Source organism: Ptychodera flava, chromosome 13 (assembly GCF_041260155.1).
Source record: "Ptychodera flava strain L36383 chromosome 13, AS_Pfla_20210202, whole genome shotgun sequence".
NCBI classification, from domain to species: Eukaryota; Metazoa; Hemichordata; class Enteropneusta; family Ptychoderidae; genus Ptychodera; species Ptychodera flava.
In genome coordinates this window covers 27,221,424-27,245,031 of record NC_091940.1, presented here as the reverse complement: position 1 = coordinate 27,245,031, position 23,608 = coordinate 27,221,424, and the positions used below count along the sequence as shown (strand labels likewise).

General features: G+C 38.1%; 1 protein-coding gene and 1 long non-coding RNA gene across 5 annotated transcripts in view; one reads left to right on the top strand and one right to left on the bottom strand.

The window, feature by feature from the left end:
• The window catches only part of LOC139148021 (NACHT domain- and WD repeat-containing protein 1-like), an 89,560-nt gene that overhangs the window by 15,833 nt on the left and 50,119 nt on the right, over positions 1-23,608 (bottom strand). For 2 of the 4 annotated variants that reach the window (XM_070719282.1, XM_070719284.1), the window contains exons 2-5: positions 16,123-16,167; positions 5,136-5,557; positions 3,162-3,364; positions 1,082-1,394 (exon numbers count right to left, since the gene is read on the bottom strand). In XM_070719282.1, coding sequence (XP_070575383.1) covers positions 1,082-1,394; positions 3,162-3,364; positions 5,136-5,557; positions 16,123-16,167 — 983 coding nt within the window. The remainder of the gene's footprint in view (positions 1-1,081; positions 1,395-3,161; positions 3,365-5,135; positions 5,558-16,122; positions 16,168-23,608) is intronic. The other 2 variants (XM_070719283.1, XM_070719285.1) reach the window with 1 other exon arrangement.
• LOC139148022 (uncharacterized) lies at positions 14,089-21,661 on the top strand. Its single transcript, XR_011555856.1, has 3 exons — positions 14,089-14,178; positions 15,313-15,373; positions 19,505-21,661. It is a non-coding gene; the product is annotated as an uncharacterized lncRNA (long non-coding RNA).

The window sequence follows — 23,608 nt, the reverse complement described above, 5'->3', positions numbered from 1 at the left end:
TCACAAAATGCGCCCATAATTCACAGCTGAGATGAATCGATTAATTTGGTGTAAGCGGATAACTGCATTCAAAGAGACTGGTGTGTTGACCAAAGGGATATAACCAGAATCCCTGATTGAATGATGGCCACAGAAGTTGAGGTACGCGTGGTGGGTGAGGAGTAGGTGGAAAGATTGGGCTTTCAGCAGATGACGTCAAGAGTTATTATAGCTATCACCCATTGTGAGTCTCAATTGTGAATACCACACGCTGCATATTGTGACTGAAAAAAAAATTAACATTGAAATCTCTTGCAGTAAGCCAATTTCATGGTGTGTGTACATTGATATCGGTATACACCATATAAAGTGCTCTCTCATTCTCTCTCACTAGTTTAAAAGTGCATTTGCACAACCATGACATTTCACTACGTCAATGCATGTCATTGATCTGTGGACCTGTGTGACTGTTATGTGTGGGAGGTAAATGATCCGAGATGCCTTCCGGATCTTAATAACGTCAATTGAATCACGGCAGAGATTTGTCATGCTTTGCAACCTCGCTGGACACTGACAGCTGTACATGCATGTACTTATCTAGTAAGTGATTAAATTCTGGGAAATGGTAAACCACAGCTCTGTAGTGCACTGTACATGGCATAATTCACTGCCATAAAACAGTGGTACACCGCTGTTTGGTACACCACATATGAATGCTTTAGCTGGAGCCATACTAAAACATGTACCACCCCTATCCATATCTCCATTTGCAAGCATCCAAAATGTACCGATACAGACAATGCTGGCTTTAAACAAGGGTCAAAGGTGAGAATAGCTAAGGTCAAGGGCAGTGTGATTGATACATGGTACAGTCTGTAATGTACAAGCAGTCAAACTCTTGAATGTCAAACCCCAAAAAACCCTATCATTCATTCTCGAGCATTTATAAATAAAGCAAACCGTGAGAAAACATCAAATTTGGCAAGCAATTTCAGGAGACCTATTACTGTAAGAATATGGTATTTATTTCAATTCTTAATAGATTTTAATTGTCAATAATTGTCAATGAATAGCACAATGTGTACAACACTTAATTGCTTACCTGAACACATATACCTGTCCTGCTCTTCTTTGCCCCAGCCATTCACCAATATTTTCTTGATAGCCTCTTGCACGTCCGACCACTCCCGCTCAGCTTTCAACCTGACGTCCTTGTTTGTGTCTTTGTACTTTTTGATCTGGCCGCTGACCGGCTGAAGGACATAGACTGGCGGGATGGCATTGTCGTCCCTCCTGTACCACTCGTCCAGGAGCTGCTTGTCATCGCCCTCTGTCAGGGAGTTCTGTAGTTTTTCAAATGCTGACGCTGGTATGTGCGGAGGACACTGGCAGTTGTATTTCTGATTCAGGAAGCTCTGCGGTAAAGAAGCCAAACAAATTTGAAAAGTTCAACCTCACCTAGAAATAAAACTTGTCTACGTGTACAGTATAGGCATGTCAATGAACAATACTGCTGTCCATATGGACAGGTTGAAACTTCAAATTCATTATCAGTTTAACTCCATACATCTACCAGGGGTATAGCAATTAATTTTGTTAACCATACATCTATAGCTTTCAATTCATACTAATGTCGAACTTCTAGGAATGACATTTTTTTGCCTTTTACCTATGCCAAAATTTTGATAAGATGGATCATTCGAGTAGTAAATATCTACTTGGCTAAGATATTAGAATACAAGATCACACTTAAAGACCGGGATTTAATCCCCGGGATCAAGTTTGTTCTAGTCTGTAAGAGGATTATGGAGTTGTCATAGCCTTTTGTTTTCTATTGAAGTTGTATAATCTAGTAAGTAAATTTCCTAGCAAGACAATCCGATGCATGACACTAGCCTTTAATACGGTATATACTTGAGGTTGGATAATGATCCAAACTGTACTTGTAAATTTATTTGACAAAGTCCAACAGAGACAAAGGCAATTATTTCAAGTCTTGACAATACACACAAACACACCAATAAGAGGCACTGCAGTATGAACATTGTTTCAGTGGGCCTGAGTTCAGTGGGGTTTGGTTCATGCTTGAAGCTCCTGTCAACCTCTGATTTTGCACAGTTAGCGTTGTTTGGCATGTGTTGTCTACGAAATGCGTTTCCACGTTTTCTTTCACGTAAACAGGGTGGAAATGAGGCTTATCGCCCAAACATGATGGCGCCACAACATGAGAACTGTGGCTTGTGATAACCTTGTGTGGATTAATTTCACAATGATATCGATAACCAGCTTTGTATCAAAATAAGACACAGAGAGAATTTATTTGAACTTCTGTTAACGTTAGACAGTGGATTCGTGGGTGTACTCAATATCTGGAATTGCGATCTACTTTGAGGATAGATGCTACAACCTCCAAGTTTTACTAATTGCATGTTGATCAGAAAATTTACTGAGTTTCAAAGTAAACACTGACACCTGCTTCTGTTTTGTATCTGTGCCTAACCATCACCTTTCACTGACACTTATAAAAGCCATTAACCTGCAGGGTTGAAAGCCCTTTCTTAAAATCCATTCTGAATTTTCCTCTTTCTAGATGCCGCATCATCAACCTCTGGCATATGAAGAGTGTTGTAGAGTTATTGATTCACAACTCATACTTTGTTCAGAGTGTAGAGTGCAGGAAATGAAATCAACCGATTTCATTTTCTCAGCCCACATATAATCTCAGTGTTGACTTCCTTAACCTTTGAAGACTTTCTTCAAACTGTACTGTGGCCAATATAAACGGCTTACAAGTCAGAAATTCAACTTCATAGCACTAAGAAATATTTGTACAGCCATTTACAAGACCACTACAGATTCAATTCACATTGTTTTTAAGCTACAGTTCTCTACATCAGGCATGTACAGTTCTGTGTAGTGAATATTAAGCTAACCCCTCTTTTCATCATTGCCAGTATGTGAGTATACTAATAATACTATGTTTAGTTTCTCTGTAAATCAAATACCCTACCTCTCTCTCTTGCACATGTGCTGGAGGCCTCTTACCCTATTGCCAGCTCAGTTTGGAACAAACCTAATGTTTTCTATGGCAAAGTTGGACCTCTGCACTAAGCAATAGGGTAAGAGGGTCAAATTATGAACCAATTCTGACTCCAAACCTCTTGACAATTTGACAATCTTACCATGAAATTTGGTCCCACAGATTTCTTCTTGCACTCTTTCAACTCATACAGGCAACACTCTATGAGACTGTGATCGTCCAAGTCTTCTGACCTTTGACCCCAGTGCAGGTCAACAAACTGGAGTTCATAGCCGTGTTCACTGCAGTGCCTCTGGAGTTTTGGGAAGACCCTCTCCATCAATACACTGCGTTCAAGTTCAGAATCTGATGAGACAAATAAAATGGAGACAAATGTACTCTTGTTGCAATTTCATTTTCTGATCGCGTTTTAAATATTTGGGCAAAGGTGTACAAAAGTGTTTGTCTAGTGTGCTGTTCATGTTTTCCTTTGAAGAAATCAGCCCCTGCTACTTAGATATTGGCATAGAACAACTAGTGAAAGTATAGCTTCATATGTGCATGAACTTTACTTTTTGGGTTCAAAATTGTGTGTTAAGTCAGAAACTGTGGAACTTGGTTGTGAAAGTTTTATTTTAAGTTATCAAAAATGCTGCCTGATGGTAGTGCAAAACCTATCATGATTTTACAGAGAAGTTTTCTGCCTTGTTGAAACAAACATACTCTTGAGAATGACTTTGAAAACGATAATTCAATGCAATAGTTATTAACTGGTGAACGTTTCAATTCTATATCGTTCCCTACAAATTTTGCATAAGGAGAGGAGAAGTGCTTGACCTGTTCACCCCCCCTTTCCCTGTAAACAGGTCCAAAATAACCATCATTAACTATGGTTTTGGGCTTAACCCATTGTGGTGAAAGGGTTGACGCCGATGAAATATGAAATACTAGAAAAGAAAGCCAGATATTCAAGGCATACGAGTTAGCTTCTGTCGTCCATGTATAACTTTCGACAGCTTCTACAATTGATTTCATTTCTTGTAATCTTGCCAAATTCACTGAATACCTCTTGGAACAATCTCTCTCAAGACATATCCAAAAACATCATATTTTCCCTCCAAGTCATCAGGATAAATAAATATGATCATTATATACCACCACATATATTGCCTGTGTTTGTACATGTATGTACACATATGTATGCATGAGTGTATGTTTTTGCAAATATAAAGAGCTATGTGATTTTGGCGATCACAGTGATGTACACATGAATAGTCAATGTGAAAAGATGAGATATAGTCCAATTCAACACATTTCAAAGCTATTGGAAATACGATACTGTCGTCACCAGTTCAAAGAAGTCGTGAAAGGGAGCGAAAGAAAAAAGTTAAATGGGCCTTTACAATGGCTGTAAGAAAGTCTGCCAGAGAGTGACTGCATGGTTATAGTGTCATTGACCTGCACTATGTTGCTTTGCCAGCATCGGATCCTAACAGGGTCAATAGCCTGGTGTTGCAACAACAGCACAGAGAAAATAAAAGGAATGAAAGGTGAACGTCCTGGCATTCCGTGATGCACGGGAGGTTTGACCGTTTCATGTGAGTCGTGTGTATGAAGCAACATACTGAAAATTAAATTGCGATTAAAGGCACTGACGCGCATAGAATGTGTCTAAATCTCACATATACTGACACAAATTATCTGTCAGACTCTAAATCATCATTCAATATGAGTGAGTTGGAATGACCTAAAAATTTTCAAAATTTTTGATGGCTGGTTTGGCTGTATTTATCTTTCTTTGCAATGTATAGTTCAACGTTGTCTCATTAAAAATGATATGATCCAGATTTCAGCTGGAGTTTCAAAAGAATTGTTGCATACTTTCAATGTTCGCTGATGCCTCTGCCGAGCGCTTCTTGTTCAAAATAAATGAAAATTTCAGGAAGAGTTTCCTAAAGATGATGGCTCTTGATGCACAAAAATAACTTTCTGAAGAAACACTATCGGCACAGCAACAGATACTGCACTCTCAACAAAGTGAATAGTCTGATCTGGTTTGGTCCAAACCAATTTTTTGCCATAGTGAGAGTGGGTCGGTCTACAGGGAAATAGGGGAGGACAGGTTGTGGATACACACCTGCTTGGCATGCACTGACAAATATCCTGATGGTGTTTGATTTCAACGAGCAATTCACTGAAGTCACATCTCCAAATAGAAGCTGCGTCACATCCGCCCTGAAACCTTCAAGCTTGGGCAGGGGTGGTTCGCTGGGACCCGACTTGGTTGGCCCCGGTGCTGGTACTGGCGCCGGTGAGGCGGTCTTAGATGAGGTGACTGTTGAGGTGGGGGGTGTGGAGTGCGGGGGAGGGGGCGAAGATTGCGTCGATGTCTGTCCTGCAGTGTTTGCTTCAGAGGGACTGCTACTTGGGGAGGGTATTAGTTTATCTTCTACGTGCACTGCGACGCTGCTGGATGACGTTGCGCTGGGACGACCTTTGTCTTTTCGCGGTTTCTTCGATTCCTTGTCATCGGAAGTCTGGCTCTGACGGTTTCCCATGCTGCAAGAGAACAACAACACGCATGTCAGTCATTTTGTAAAACCCTGCAACCATATCAAAAGACACATATCCTCTGATGATCATGAGACTGTGCAGTAATCAATCTGTGTCATCAGATTACCCTTTCATAACCATGGTTTGGCCGAAAGCTACTGTTTTCTAGGGTGAATGTGGACCTGTTTACAGGCAACTGGGGATGAACAGGTTGAATATCGATGGAAGGCAAAGAGTAGACTTTAACCAAAGTATGAACATATCACTTCAGAGATTTTATGTCACATTATCAGTTATTGTGTTGTATTCACCATAGTAAGTTGGATATGACAAATACTAATATCACATACAAATACGGTAGATCCAATATACAGAGCAAGAATCATTGAGGTGCACAATGTGTGTAAAAATATATGCCTTCTTTAAAGGGACAAAGTCGGCCATTTTTCATGAATTTTGTTTGATACGAGATACTACTTATATTGCTTGACATGTTGAAAAATACTGAATAAATGGGTGACCATGCATATATGCGACCCCCGTTGTAGGCAAATTGAATGAAACCATCGCGAAAATGAATTAATGGTCATGACCATTTATTCCTTTTCGCGATGGTTTCATTTATCGTGTCTAAAACTGGAGTCAAATATATGCATGGTCACCCATTCATTCAGTATTTTTCAACATGTCAAACAATATAAGTAGTATCTCGTATCAAACAAAATTCATGAAAAAATGGCCGACTTTGTCCCTTTAATGTGTTATCGTAGTTTAAGACAGATGTAAAACTTCAAGACGTTGCCAGTGTGCATGTACTTTGATCTTTCCACAAGACTTATGTATGAAAGTTGTGGAATATCACTTTTATAATGTACATGTAAAACAGCAACCCTGCTTTCCCTCCTTTCCCATATACCAGTATCATCTCTGGTTTCATAAACAAGTATATTCCATTATATGCAAAAAGTATCTATGAGCATCGTCTCAGTATGTACATCAACTTGTAATGATAAGCTACCACATAAGGTATCATCGATTAGATGGAGAGTATTCATTGGCTAAATCTAGCACCATCTTACCGCTGACTACTAGATGCTCTACATGAAGAAATATACAGCTCCTTTACATAATGGGTATAAGTAGTTTATAGACAAGTGTGGACCCAAAGTTTCGAGGTAATATCTGTGTGTATATTCTTGATCTTTACACAACACTGACGTATTCAAAGGTTGAATGTCACTTTTATTTGTACAAAGGTGACGTACTTTCTCTCCTTTCCCATTACACTAATATCATCTCTGGTTTCAAAAATAAATGTTTTCATTTGCACAAAATGTATGTTTGAGTACGCCAATCAGCTTAAGACAATAAGTTACCTTATTAGGGACTTATTGTCAATGAATAATGTACATTACCCTATATCTTGCACCATCTACCATTGACAGGTCCAGTTGCCGGTACAAACAAACTTTCTAATTACATTTTGGCTGAATAGGAAAGCCAAGCAAAATTCAAATGGGAAGCGGTACTAACAAAATCTTGCATCTAAATGAGCAGATAGATTTCCCTACACTTGTACTAATATCACAACTCATTCTGTCTCTATCACTGAAACATTACAGTAGCCACTGCACAAGATTTTATCCTAGCGACAAGCCTATTCTCTGAACATAATTCAATCATGATCTTGTATACGAACATGACTTAAACTAAATAACTGTTGCAACAAGAAAAATGCAATAATATGCAAGATAACTGAACACACCAAAGCAAATTATTGTAAAATTATGCATACGCATTGAAGTAGTCAATTTTCTCTTTGGATATTTGCAATTCAAATTTCCACAGACTGCCTGTACTGTGGGTTGTATTTTATGGCTTCCATTTTACTTGATGCATGGAGCAATGGGAGGAATTTAGTATCTGTAAATTGTTTTATTATAGTTACTTGTGTAAAAACGACCAGGTATTCCACATAAATGTAACAAAAGTGGATGCAGAACAGTTTGAATTATTACTAATGGAAATTATGAATTTTAAAAAACAAATAAATTAATAACAAATAAATACATACATAAATAAATAAACAAATAAATGAATAAATACAAGAAATACTCCACACCACGTATCAGCATAGACAAAAGCGAGAGTCTCACTTCTACTTTCTGTGGTATCAATCAAGTCATTCTGGTACCGATTATTTTATAGTTCTGCTGCTGTATTATAATTATATTAACTAGGTTCTCCAGTTATTGTTATTGCTCCGGTTAAAAGACAGTTTACCAGAAGGAAAAATAGGAACTTCAGCAAAATGGTGGAGATTTATATTTACAGACATTTTTCATCCACCCATATCTGTCAGGATATGAGCTGTGCATACAAATGGCTGGCACATATTGTTGTTCATGTGTCTACAGATGGGATAGCTACAACACAATCTGTGGTTCACATGGCTACTCAAATTTATACAAATCTGAATTTTTGACATTGATAAAGAGAGGTTCGTGGTTGAATACAGTCAGTGACAGATGATTAACAGAAAGACAAACTGGCTGTCGATTGAAGATATTGCAAAACACCGCCAATGTATTTTTCTCTTACATGTTTTGTTGGACTAGTACATAATCCCGAAGGAGGTGCTACACTCCCCTCTAATGTTCATGTCTACTGCGTTGTCAGTCTAGTCAACACACTTTTCAGCAGTACAATAAACCCTATCATCATATTTCTCCATTTTACGTCAGCGGTGACCTTGCCATAAATTGCCATACATCAAACGCTAATCAAATATTTCAGATCAGTTCTACTGATTGATCCAAGAAATGTATGCATGCATACGAGAAAAGAAATTTCAATATAACTGTTTAATGATTATTTTGCCCTCCTTTTCAAAATTTAAATACTGACTTGACCTAGAATTTCAGGAAAATTATTAGAAATTCTACAATTCTGATGAAGATCAAATACGGTATATTGTCAAATTTCTATGAAATTAGCAGAATCGGCTCTTGGGGAGCAAAGATACACATGAAAATGTGACAGAATTAACAGAAGTAATTGGACTGAAGTCACGTTTGACGTCATTAATTCTCCAGGGGCAATGCCTGGACCAGGGGTATTCATCTACCCCTGGTTGTGCGAAGCTTGCAATATTCCAATTTATGCATTTGCTGTGGATGTGTCCGACTGACAACGGGTTGCTGTTTTGTCCGGTCAGCGTTTCAATTCCGGTTCAGCGATGCACCCAAAGCTGAAATGAACAGCTTTGCATCATCATGTGACGTGATGTGATGCAATTTCAACACGAAGAAAAACACTAGAAGAAAATAACCTTAGCTGAGGCTCCCTGCCAACAACACATAAAATACATTATGCACAGTGTAAGTGTGAAATTCAGTAAACTTGATCCTGCAAAATTCATGTTGCTGTTAAAATGGATAATATTTTTCTTTAGCTTTGGAAATGCTCCAGGGTACATTAATTTCACCACAAATACATCACATGGCAGATAGACTTGCTACAGTAAATATTTGAAACAAACATTGACAGCTAATACACTCACAAGTTGATGAATGGACTTTTTTGCTCACGTTTGCAGGCCTATTTCAAAATAATGGCTCATCAAAATGTGCATTTTCATGCCCACATTTTCCATGTAATTGTTTCACACTCATTGTATTTTTTACAGTCTTCTTTGTTGCAATTTGGATGACTGCTAACTACTAAGCAGAAAATGGTAAAAATGTATCCACTGACTTCATTGTTGCACAAAGTTTAACAGCAAATGTGGGTTCAAATGGCAATTTTCACAGGTCTCTCTGGGTGGGGGGGGGATGGGGGAGAGAATAAAATCTCCCAGGCAAGTAAAGGGAAATTTTGAGAGCGTTGATTCTTGGACAACCCACAGGTTAGTGGGAGGTTTCTCAGCTATTTACAACTGTACTATTGGTTGCCTAGCAACCAATCAACTGCTGACGTCAAAGCGGAGTAAGCTATCTTGTTCTTTACAAAGGCAAGCGGGGCAAAACAAAGACATGCAATTTTCTCTTTTTTCTATTCTTTTTTTTTCTTCTTTCAGTATTATATACATTATCACATAAACTGTGCTAACGACCGATTCTTTGGTCCAAAGTCATTCCGTGAAAATTCTACAGGGAAAATAAAAATAGTGCAGTAGAAAAAAAAATCATTAGCATGTAGGTTTGAAATGGAAGTGAGATGATGATGACAGTATTGTCATAGTAACCAGTTCTGGCTTCTGTCCACACAATAGCATAGGTGACTGATGAGCTGTGTTTTGGGGGCACTCACTGCTATCCAGAAGAAAGCAGGATTTTTAGCAAGCTGGGAGTAGGGCATAAAATCCATTATTATCCCGATCACTTTTGTCCCGCCCAGCTGCCTCCGTTGTTTTATTTTCCTTTATTCAGTGGAGGTTTTACGGCCACCTATGATCACTGGTCTGTGATTTATGATGGTCACAGCCATTTAACCCTTTCACCACCATGGTTTGGCCTAAACCCATTGTTATCAATGGTGATTGTGGACCTGTTTACCAGGAATTGGGGGTGGACAGGTTTAACAACCAGCCTGAACAGCAAGCAATTTGGACTTACAATGTGCCTTAAAACGCCTCACTGTCTTGTACGCAAAACAAAAAAGTGTGGCTAGATCACAGTTTGATAGCGCATACCATCTTCTGTTGGCGTCCTTAAGATTTCTCCTACAAGATTTCCTAAATTTTTGATGTTGTTGGGGATTAATAATTGATTGTGATGTACTCTTGTCAGTCAAACTATCTCAGCAGCTCAAGTAAATGCATCACGTTTCGTTGCTTGGTAACCAATCATATCCGCAATTCTCAGAAATGGACAGGGTGTAGACAAAGAGCGCAATTTATCTTTGTGATACTGACACACTTCTTGCTAATATCAGGTTGGTATTTACACATTAGAGCCAAATATATTGCACAATGAGCTGAAGTAATGTTAGACCCTCATATAAGTTTACACTGAATATTTTCTGAATTCACATGATGTGTACATAATATGTAATATCAAAGCTTTACAGTGTAAACTACATATTTTACGATCACCATCTTTTCGTTTATCATAGACCTGACATGTAATGTCTAAATGTTCCATTTCTCTATCTCACTGTTTGTCCAAATATCTTGCCATTCGGCACACCATATGATAACCAGAACACAACTTTATGAGGCATCTCTTTCCAGCGGTGGTTGGGTATGTTTCACTGGCTCAAGGCCATAATAACTCACTCCTTCAATGATAATTTACATTTCAGAGGACACTGCACATTCAGGGAGTGTGTCGCCTCATTGCCAGAGAGGGGTAGCTACTGTCTGTATATTCACGGAGCCCATGGATCCATTAATTATACCTTGGGTTTCATTTGTGAATAACGCACTATCCCTTCCAAGAGAATATACGCTGGGGATACTTGATACATTGTATGTGGCACTTCCCAGATTCTAATCATAATCCTTCTTGTGAATTCTAAACACGTCACCGAAGCACTTGTTGGACATTTTCATCACCTGATGCAAAGACATCTTTTCAAACAGGTTTTCCCAAATCATGACTAAATAAATTTCAGAGCATTCTCTTCATTTTAATTTGTTCAAGTGATTTCGCATGGTAAAGGTCAGGCATAAAATTGTACCATTATCAGATACATTTATGGTATATTTCAGAAATTCATATTATAATAATGCTACCCTTGTGATGGACAAATATATATTAGGGACAAAAGTGAAGAAGCAACGACAGACATACAGTTGATATATACATGTAAAGTGAGACATTGACAGGAGCTAAGGGGCTCACGTTACAGGTAACAGACAGTTTTCTACCTCACCTTTTCAAGGAAATCTGACCTCTCAAAATTAAATATTCCGAGACGGGCTTTACACGCAGATCAATCTACAGGAATACCCAGAGGACGGCCAGGTACTTAAAATCTGGCAGATGCTAGTAGTGACTAAAGCCTGTCTGAAATGAATGGTCACATTTACTGGAGTCACTGACCTGGGACAGACTTATAAATAAAACAGCTTGGAATTCACAGAAATCACTTGGGTTACTGGCACACAGACACACTCAGACACACATACATACACACACACGGTGCATGGTGCTACCTGGTGAAAAGCAATACACAGTAGAAGCCTGCATCTTCAAAGTGACTGGAGTCATGGTCTTTTTTTTAAGGTAGTTCACGCCTCAAATATGAAAGACCTCACTTTTGCTCATACTTTCCTCAAGCACACTTTCAACCATTCTCTTTCAAAATCAAGAGTAAAAATCAGGTGGTCACTGATGCAAATGTTCGTACTAAGAAACAATCATCCAATATTTACTCATATTTGAAATTCAAAATGGCTGCCTTCCCTGTGTTACATATGTATGCAGAAAAATAAAATTCCTGATTTTCACAAAAATATGCCGGTGAAAAGTTTATTTCAGACTCCATGAGCTTCAAACACAGGTCCCAAATGCAGTAAGCCAAAAGAATATTGTAAAACTACAACTTAAAGTTTGAGGGTCAGAATAGTTGTCTTCCAGGCGTATTCTACCTAAACACGCTCGGTGGGCATGTACATGTATAACCTATGCTATGCATAAGACTGAACACATTGACCAGCTTTTTCCACTTAATTTGGCCGACTTTTCCCAATAAAATTCTCTCTATCTATAAAAGAGATCACCCTCTGTGGGGTACTGCCCTCACCTTTGTCACCTATTAATCACAATTGGCCACCTATTTAACACATCCCTCTGAACACCATGTTATCACAATTTACACAAACAGAATGGGGGTGTAATTAGGCCATTTCTCTGGTAGCATTCTGAGAGGAGTATATACTGCCAAGTTCACTGTCCTTTCTGGACCACAGGCAAATTAGACATTATTCATAACTGTGACAATATTATTCATACGTAATAATCATTGATAAATTCATAATAAGCATATTGTTGAGAAACAGAGATAGTACAACAGATGACCATATACCCATTTACGATATGTACATAGTGGACATCCTGGGACAGTGCTTTTTGCAGACACTCTGACGTTGGGATTGCTCAGTAAAGTAGACAACGTTGGACTTAGGATCATGAATTAATTTCTTGATATATGCACCATAATAAATTTATTTACTATCATTGCAAGTGAAAATTAGTCTATAGCCATATGATTATGAATGATGATTAATTCTTTTGTGTCTGGAATTATCTCATTTGAGAATCAGCAGTCACAGACATGTCAGAAAGCCTGTACTGCACACAGCAAAGATTTTATCAAAGTGCCCTGAGTGACTGGTGAAATTGAAGATGAAGGTTTGATGTCCTGTGGGACAAATATCCATGCATATAAAGATAGAGTTCAGTGTAATCAATCTGGAGAAAGGTCTTACAGAGGAAACAGTTATTTGAGTAAAGTCTGGCAACCTTTCAACTGCATGAACTTTTTTGTCTCTTTCCGCACATTGGAGAAAGCTTTCTTGACCTTGGTAATTGTAATACAAGGATGGTAATTGCCATACAAGCCATTTTGTGTCCACTACAGTGCTCAAAGTCTGTCTTCGTCTGAGACAAACATAATTAAATTTTGAATGTCAGCTGGTGAAGCTCTGAATTTTGAATATTTTAAAGTTTCAAACAGAGTTTCAAAATATCCGTAGTGAGTCTGTCTCTGGGATGTATGTAAAAAGCACATACAGCTGATTTGAGTGAACACTCCGATTCTCAAAAAGCTCTAAATCCTATATTACTCTATATGCAGGTTTGCTGCCAGCTACCCTAGACACTAGGACACATTTTGTGCATGCCTCTATACATATACTGTATGCATGCTTACATATGAATGTAAACAAACATACATCCTACATACATTTCACATAACACACACATACATGCATGCATCAATGAACACATACGCATGTATGTATGTTCGCTGTATATAGTTCACAGTACATATCATTTACCATCAGAAAGAAACATCACATCTAGACCTTGAAAAGCTGTTTAGCAGGAGAACAATTTCACTGAGACAGAAAATTTAAATAGGTGTTTACATGCACACATATGGCACTTCAGGTACAAACTATCGCATCTTTTTCACTTCAATCGATTGTCTTTTAATTTTGGAAGTAATTTAAGACAAAGTTCTGATAATATATGGGGACTTTTACAGAGCGAACTATTCAATAGCAAAGGATCATGCATACATGTAAATCAGTCAGTATGATAATATGGAAAGCAGAACACGGTCACCAATGGCTACTTGCTCAGCTCCAGCATGGATCTAGGTTTGATAAATAGGCAGCAACAAGTACAGCTTATAATAAATAGTTTAATGTTTGCATGATATATTAGGTTTTCATCGCTTGTACGGATTAGAACTTCAAAGAATTGGCAAGGCTGGTTGCCATCAACTTGATATGTGCATATATTACGTTCAAGTAAAGTGGTGACCTTACAAGCTAGGTCAAAGGTCACTTAAATTTGCATTACGACCTGGCAGCAGACAACTTCTCAGAGACAGAGACACGATGTGAAATGTTGCAAGTCTTGGCTTTGAGTATGCATAAGTGGAGTATTTACACAGTAAGTGTGCACAGAATCATGAAATCAATATTTTATGGCAGGTGGAGATATCTTAGCTATTGTGTGATTATCTCTTCAACGTTTTCATTGAATGAATGGTCGTTGGACTGCATTTTTAACGTGTGGGGGAAAAAAAAGAACACTCAGAGCAGCTGCAGCAAAGAAGTTAAATCGTGCAAGGTGTCATGCTTTTCACATTTTACTGTCTTCTGGTTTCAATTTAATACTGCTTTAAAGGCGTTCATGATGATGCAATATTTTTCATGAACTCTGAAAACGTACTGCCATCGGCTGTGCAACGGTATAAACAAAATCAACGGTATAAACAAATCAACCAGGACCAATGGCTGAAAAAGTACGCGTCTGGAACGGTACCCTGGCATGGCTGCTGATTTTACAATAAACTTAAAAAAAAAAGTTGAATTATATTATCTGTACACGTTATGTTTCATGAAATTTTCCATCTGGTACTTTGGGCGAGTTGCGTATGTTGGACAGCTGTATGTAGGTTTGTTGTGTCAGATAAAACACAGTATGCAATGCGTCAGTATTCAAGAGCACATCTTATTTTCAGCTGATTGCAGATCAGGTTCTATTGGCATCTTGCAAGTAGACAATCTAATGCACTGCAGGAACTCAATTTAGTTTGGTTTTGACATTTATTTTGAAGCATATTCATGTATCAAAAGTACACAATTTTTATGTACAAAAAATTTACTCTGAAATCATTAGTTAAAAGTGTGTAATTTAAGCTTTTCTCGGTAACCAAAATCACCTACCCCAAAAACGCCTTGTTGGTATTATAGCATTGTGTTTTATTTGCAAGTTCAGAAATTAAAATGAGAAATCACATGAAATTTTACTTTTTTTGAGGGAATAACTAATACCTTGTTTTCTGTTTGCTGTATCTATGACTACGTGTATATTTTATCGAAAACATATCATTTTGAACATTTATTATTCATTATAGCTCATATTTTATTATTTTTGTTAAACAAAATGAGTTCATTTTCTTCCTCTACTTAAGACTTAAGTATATTGAAATACAAATATAACCTTTCCGACATAGCTTTGCACATAATATGCAATACTGTTGTTTACAAATGAATTCTCTTTTGGTTGGATGCTTTACAGGGTTTCTGACACGTTGACCATGAGGCATTTGGACTTGACTTTGGGAGTAGCACAAGACACTGTAAGTTACAAACTCCACAAAAGTATTCGCTGATGCATTTAATATGTCCTTGAACCTTGCAGCTTGCAATTTTTGTAATATTGTGCCAAATTGGCAGAGTTCAGGAAAGTCTTGAAATTCTTATCGTTCTAGTCTCCTTTATTTCCACAAGTCAAACCTGTGCTATTGTGCCAGGCCCTTTGTGTACATTTGTGTGTACACCACATTGTGTTGTGAATTATTGATGAGTTATCTTGTCAAATAAAGTGGACAATTGTCGATCAATTTAAACCATGTTTAAAAAGATCCTCAGCATCATTCCGGACAGTGTTCATGTTGGCCATGATCTATCTACAGGTGTCTATTCTTGGGAAATTGCACATAGGGTTAGGGTTTTGCGGAAACAGATTGGGAGGAGACAATTGCTTGGCTCAAATTGGTTTAAGAAACATGTGAGGAACAGAAACGATTTGTGTCCTTCTAAGTAAACACTGGTACATCCTTGAAACTTGGGAGTATCATAAATACTGGTAAAGCACACGACACCGTACAAGGCATCATACAGTACATGATGGTAGTCTCAACAAAACCGTAACAAACCGAAGATGGACTCAGTTACAAATTCAAGAGTTCTTTTCTGTTGTTTTCGCCCTATAGAGATAGCACAGTCAATTATCAATAAGATGTTTTCACGGTTTAGATAAGTTGGGGGGCAAATATATTCTAGCTAGCATGAGTGGAAGAAGAAGAAGTAAAAATATTTGACTTACTCAGATTGTGAGGATTGCCCGATTACCTTTCCTGATTTTTGGCAACTGTAAACAAAATCAAAGCATGAGAGAAAAACACTCAATTTTCACGTGGTAACATCACCAAACAAGAGAGTAGAATTATGGCAACTTCTACACCAATAACATCTTCAATGCATTTTGACAAACAGTAAAGCCAGCACTTGTTCAAGAAAGGTTTTAAAATTGCCTCATATCATTTTTCTTGCGAAACACAACAGAATGAGTAAACCATGACAATATTACAAAAATATTTTCATTTTGATACTGGGCACAATGACAGCCTGTTCCAGGAACACATTTAAATATACATGCGCACACATACATTTCCAACCACAGATGCACATCCTGGGAGAGGGGAATCACAAATTCAGGCCGATAACATCTTACAACCTAAGAAATGAACACAACACGCTCTGCACATTCATTGGTCACATTCCAGATTTGTATGTAAAATCATTTCTTTTTCATTTTTCCATAGTTTATCAACATGAATGGTATAAATTTTGCCTGAAAATTTTACCAACTGATGTCATGATAGATGATAGTGTTTGTTGCTGGCAAACAACAAATAGTACCCATACATGTATTATGATTATATATATGTTGATCACAGACACTTGGATACACAGTATTTTTTCCAACCACAGATGACGAACACTCTATTCCACACGTATCAAGAAAGAAAAACATTGCTTTATCGTATCTAAGAAATCAGCTGCCAAGTTAGAGGAGTTAACACTGCAAAATGTAGCACTACAAGCTTTCATTTTTTCTGACAGTGCATGCGGAGAAACATAAAAGCAGTTCTGCATGGCCTAATTTGCATTTTGGGGATAGCGGGATAATAACATGAAGAGCCTGTATTGACGTCATCAGTGGATACATTGACTACACACTATGCCTACAATGTCATCTCTATTACAATAAATGCTTTTACAAGCTCCAGCCCAGAGAGCTACACTATACATGTATTTTTCCTGCAATATTTTTTTGTCTTTTCTAAATCATGCATTGTACTACCGTATATACAACCACAGATTTGCTTGTGTGAGGATAAAAACAGAGTTTGAAACAAAAAATGATAACATATTTGAATTGAGTATCTGATTGAACAAATTCTCCACTGGCTGTATGTGTGTGTGTGTGTATTAAATTCAGAAGTGCCCTTGGATATCACAATACAGAAGGCAACAGGCATATCACAAACATCATGAAATTATTTATACATGACAAACCCATAACAAGCTATTTAGAATAAATGCTTTTTTTGTAAAATAGTTATCTTGCTGATAAAAAAATACCATATCCTTGCTTTTATAAGTGATTCTAGGGAATTGAATATCCACTTTCAAGATTTGCAAAAAATTTCAGGATCGTGTAAGCCAATTCTCTGAGCTTTATACAGAAAACACTGCGCACAGCCTAATGACACACGCTACGGGTCCCTGACGCGACCTAGTCCAACTACCTCCCAGCGATATTACCTCAGAATGCATGGAAAATCAAGCATTAGCAGGATTGTTTCGCCAGAGGCGAGGTGATCACGGGCCCGAAATGTGCAACATACAAATGATATAGAGCCCCTGGAGAAGCTAGCCCTTTGGGTTATAAAAGACTCCGGTGCATGCATACATCTAGCTATTACCCAAGCGCTGCCTGCCTGGATTTCATCTCAATTTGTGAGCTGAACACATCAATGAAATACTCCATACAAAATTGGAACTATATTCAAATATGAGAGTTTTACTATTTACATTTTTTGCATTTCTTACCACAGTCTTGCTACATATATGGCTGTATGCAGAAGTACAATTTTAAATGCAGTTTTGTAATCCAGTTTTATTTATTTTTGCATTAAAAATAAAAAGAGATGGCCTTTTCCATGGTCACAATAATATTATGCAGCCTATAAGTATATTATCGCTTATATTGTACATTTATTTCATTATCTTGAGAAAGACATGTAAGAATTATCTATACATCAAAACATGACTTGATGATTTGGATATGGTACTGCACACACTCAGCTTTGATTATTTATTTACATATTTTTTCAGTCACTGTATAATTCATCAAGTCACAAGCCACATATAGGCAATGACGCAAATACAAAACAGTTTTGATGTGGTCACACTATGTTTTGATGAGGAAAATATTCTTGCAGTGAACTGAGTACATCTCCCCATACCTTGGCTGTGTGAGTGAGGGAAATCAGTAAATGGTATAGGCTGTGGTCTGAATATTTGACAAGTCTTCACATGAGATGCACAACGTTGTAAAACTGGCAACTTGTGAAGATGCAATGTACCATATTACAACAGACTGCCCATCAGAACTTAGCGTGTCACTGACATACACAATGAATCAGAATCCACTTGCACCTAGAACGTGCTGAGTTTCCACTGAATTTCCATGTAGTACATATCACTGAATCCAAACAATTACCACGGCAACATCCATCCAGCTCTTTTCACTTGCAACGGAAACTGTTGTGGTTGGATGGATGTTGGGAAAATGGCAATATTTAGATTTTTTTTGCATTCTGTAGAATACATGATTTATGCTTAAGTACAGGAAAATATTAATTATGATAATCTTCTCATTTCTTGATTATCACTATCACACTTTTTTTTATCAAAGTGAGGATTTTTTACTGCACTGACACAGAATTATTTTTTTCTATCAAAATTACGTCCTCAGAGGGTCAGTACTCCTGCAGGGGGATATATCTACCTCAATCTCTGCACAATGTACATGTAGTACAGTGATCGTCTGGTTCTGATCACATTACAACGAGGCATGATTCATTCTGCAGAGAATATATTGGGGGCCAACTGTACACATCACTGCTTGTGCTATATTGGCACTTAATTGCATCTTGGGCACCAGTATGAGAAAATCCTTTGCAGTTGCAGAAGTTGAGGACGTCAATATTCTACAGTGAGTTTCGTGAAAAACGGCTGGTTAGCATCTTTGGACAGGTGCAAGGTTCTGAGATTTATAAAATCATCTTTAATTAAATTACTTGTTTTATATATGCTACAGTACTCCATTACATAACCGTATAAACTAAATCTACAGTATGATTCTAAGCTATAGTGTACATCACAACACCTCATGGAAAAATTATTTAAAAAATTTTAATTTTGAGAACTTATTTTGTGTTTTGTTTTCGTCTGTTAGATATAATGTTACTGTTACATTATAGAAATACATGTACTGCATATTTAAAACACAGACAATGACTATCAAAGATACATATAAGAAGTTGGAATATATATAGCTGTAGTGCTGTTGTACTAGTACTGCACATGATGCTTTGCATACTGGGGATCTAATTTTCTCTCAAACAAATTTCCAGATCACTCGCTCCACAAGGATGATTTGGAGGATGATAACGGAGGATTATTCCGGTTGAATTCAAGATGAACGAGTGCCAGGCATATGAAGAAGGCGGAGACTTCCGATGAAATCTGTATTGGAAACCTGGCAATCATGATTCAAGCGGAGAAACTGCTTGTACGCTCAAAGACTGAGAAATCTTTGTCATCCCGGCATGGGAGTGCAATTAAGACCTGGTGACATGCAATGGTTCTACCTGTTTTGTTTGCAGTGATTTTCTTGGACTCTGAGGATTTGGGAATAGGAATGATAGCTGCTTGAGTTACAGCTCACAGCTCTGCAAGCCCTCAGCCACCACGTATTGTAGTCGTGAATTGAACATTTGTTTTTAACATACTATATGGTGTCCTGCCCTCCTACACTAACCTATATGCCTACACTGTACACGCTAAAATCTCTATCATGAACCTTGAATTTGCACAGAAAGCAGCAAGATGCTCAAACTTGTATCTGAAGTCAGACCACTATCAATAGATTTTCGATCAGACTGTCCAGCTTGCACAGGTCGTGTGATATGACATGAACATCGGTGGCAGGAAAATTACTGAAATACTTGAAATGCTATTAAATGAATGGTGGAAACGTCTCTAGGTTGCAACGATTCAAGGTACATGCAAAGGGCAAAACCTTTCCACATGAATGCACCACAGCAAGGCACGTACCGTACATGTGTTCAATGCATGGCACAGAAATACACGTTTCTTTTGCAGCATGCCAAAATTGTTACATTGCGGAACGCAATTTCTATTCAGTATACTCCACACTATCAACTATGTAGTACACAAGTCACTTCAGAACAGTGATAATGCCAATAACATCACAACCATAGTCTCCTGTGACACTTGCTTGATATTTTCCTTGTTGCAAAAACAGAAAACATTTTGGCATCTTTACTTTCTTTATTGTGACTGATTTATCAGATTAATGGATTCTGTATTTATCAAAGTTTGATTGGCCATTTAATGCTGTAACTTTTGATACTATTTGCCTGATTTTTATCATAGCAACAAAGTACATGTACTAGAATATGCTTTTTTTTCTCCCTAAAGTACGTTTAAACGCATACAGTGTAGTCTTGGCCTCATAAACTCAACACAGTGAGTCCAATATGCAATCTTTTCATTGACAAATGAATTCAAGACCAGACTAAGACACTCCGTTGTCAAAAGTGACAATATAGACATTACACACAAGTTGAACACAGATCGTTTTGTCATTATGTTGGGGAGAAGAACACGAAACTCATTCAGAAATAGAATTATTAATAATTATAGGAATGCGCGGGAAAAAATTACAGTCAGCTAGCCCTAATGGAACTTTAACAGGTATATATTCTTATTGTGAGACCCATCAGAATCAAAATTTTGTGAATCTATACACTGGAATTTTTAGTGTTCTTCAGGACTGCTCACTAAGATATTGATTTCTATTAATCACAATGATGGAAACAATACAACAGCGGTGTGCATGGACAGACTAAAATTTTTGCCGGCAAGCAATTGCATACATGTGTCAGTGAAAGTCACATCACGGCCACTTCCATGTAAGGCGAGTGGAAAGAAACTCAATGCGTGATATCGCTCATTGATTTACAATGCAGTCGATTCAAACAATCAGACGTACACACATACACAATGCCGGCGATGATGGAATCCTGTCACACATCGTTTGTCGCCCCGTCCATCAATCATCATGCTACACCCCTGCCAATCGAATAACCACGTTCCGACTGACACCCGTCTGCCGACTTACTTCGTTAATATGGAATTCCGAAACCATAACTCACTCTCAAACATCACAATACCAATTGAACTGAACGACAAGATACACAGAGTGGACATATTACTAGACAATCGGGTTTTTTTTTTCAAACCAGCAATAAAGAAACCCTTTCATCTTGTCTGCTGTGTTACACCTCAAAAAAAAGTAGCGTGGATAATGTTCATCTTTTATTGTTCATAAGACTGAATGACACATAGGGGAGAATCTTCAAATAAATTTCATGCAGATATTTGCCTGCCTTCTGTACAACCCAATTCCTTGTGTACGCAAGCGTATCATCCTTAAATTTGATTGCATTTAAATGTTGAATTGAACAAGATAAATGCCTTCTGCACATTTAGAATCCATAATTTTTTTCTTGTATGGCTAAGTCACACAATTGCATATTACAAACAGCCCGGCTACCGTTTGAAGGGGTCAAGTACAAACTGAATAAAGATGGAGACCCGAGTGTAGTGACTGATGACTCCTGTTACAAATTACCATGCTTTTTTCCAAGACATAATCATCTTCTGTTTGCAATATGTGTGACGGCAGCTATTTAATTATTCATGCCGATATTAATCATACTGAATTTTACGGCCCAAACCTTGCCTGCAGGAATAATAAATAAATAATTCAGAGTCTGCATTTAAAGTGTTTAGACCTGCCAGTTTCATCGCGAGGAGCCACTGACTATAAACAGTCCGGGTTATGTCCATATAGAGGATAGTAGGGAAGAGCCAATGGCGTACCGTATATGTAATGAAATTAAGGCAAGAACCAATCACGTACTGTATATGTAACAAGGGTCAAAGGTTACGTTGGTTCACTTTGTTCAGATCGCGATATGACCTGACAGATCCACCGATCGAGTGAGACTGTTGGCTACCCGGAAGTATCTTAGCTCCAGTCGATTGGCGACGTTCTACCGTGTTAAAAATTGTAAGATTTCTTCAGGAATAGTTTTCTGAGTTTCTTTACCCTTGACCATATTCGACAAAGAGTTATTGGACGTTTTTCGTTCTCTTTTCCAGCTTTTGGTTAACTTCTCGGCGATTGATTCCGGCGCGCGTTTTTCTGAGCGAAGGGTCAATCGTACCGGGAAACGCATGGTGATCGAAAAAATCGTGCTCCATCGTGCTCCGATGACCGACTAAAAACAGTTGACCCATCTTTGTAAAGCTTGAAAAATTCTGCATACTGCAGATGGCAAGGTTAAATTGAAATTTGACCAAAAATAGGCGATATTTGGCGACAAATAACTTACTGTAGATTTACAAGGGTCAAATGCTGATTTCTAAGAGCCGTACCCGGCCAGGAAATTCATCCAAATAAGTAATTTTCAATGTACTAACCACTTGTGTTGGTCACCATCTCGGCCGCACTGAACATTGTGCGTAACGTCTACAACTAAAAACTACCCAGTGCTAAAAATAAAGGGCGAAATCAAGCCGAAAAGTTCCAAACTCGTTGCAATGTACGAGCCAAGGTTTGCATGGTTAACGTATTCATGACGTTGGCGGCGGCAGGTTCGCTGATTGGTCAATCGTACTATCCTCTCTATGGACATAACCCGGAAGATAAAGTCGGGTAGATGATTGAGCATGTCACATGTACTCAGGGAGGACTTTCCGTGCAGGCTCCGTCCATCTCTGCCACCCCAACAGGATATGTGAAACCACATCATAAACACAGCAGCCCAGCCATGGCGTAATTCTCCGCAATGCTGACTGAAAGTAATATCAGTGTTTCCGAGTGACATTTTGGAAGATTCCTTAAAAACCGTGATGGCAATAAAATTGAGAAGACTAGGTGCAGACTTCAAGTGACTGAACTTATCTCTTCCACTGGAATGAACACTGGACGTGCTAATCGTCCTGACAGTCACGCATCATTGGATTAGTCTACTGCTGCACCAGGGAAAAATTTGCAAAGGGGGAAAAAAATCTACCTTCCCAGGGACTTCAATAAATCTGCCATGGACTCATTTTACTTGATTCTCTCCTGCTTCATTTCTAAATGAACTGTACAACCTGTACAGCCTCAAGAGGAAAAGACATAGATTACAGGGACTGAGAATAGTCTCTCTCTCTCTCTCTCTCTCTCTCTCTCTCTCTCTCTCTCTCTCTCTCTCTCTCTCTCACACACCACAACCAACATTTTAGGGCGATCTACACATTTATGATTGCAATGCTTGCCTCTATTGAAAATCACCATCCCAGTCAAGCTGATCTCATGATATTCTCATATTATATGTTACTCCAAAGATACCTTGATTTCTAAACAACACTTACATGTA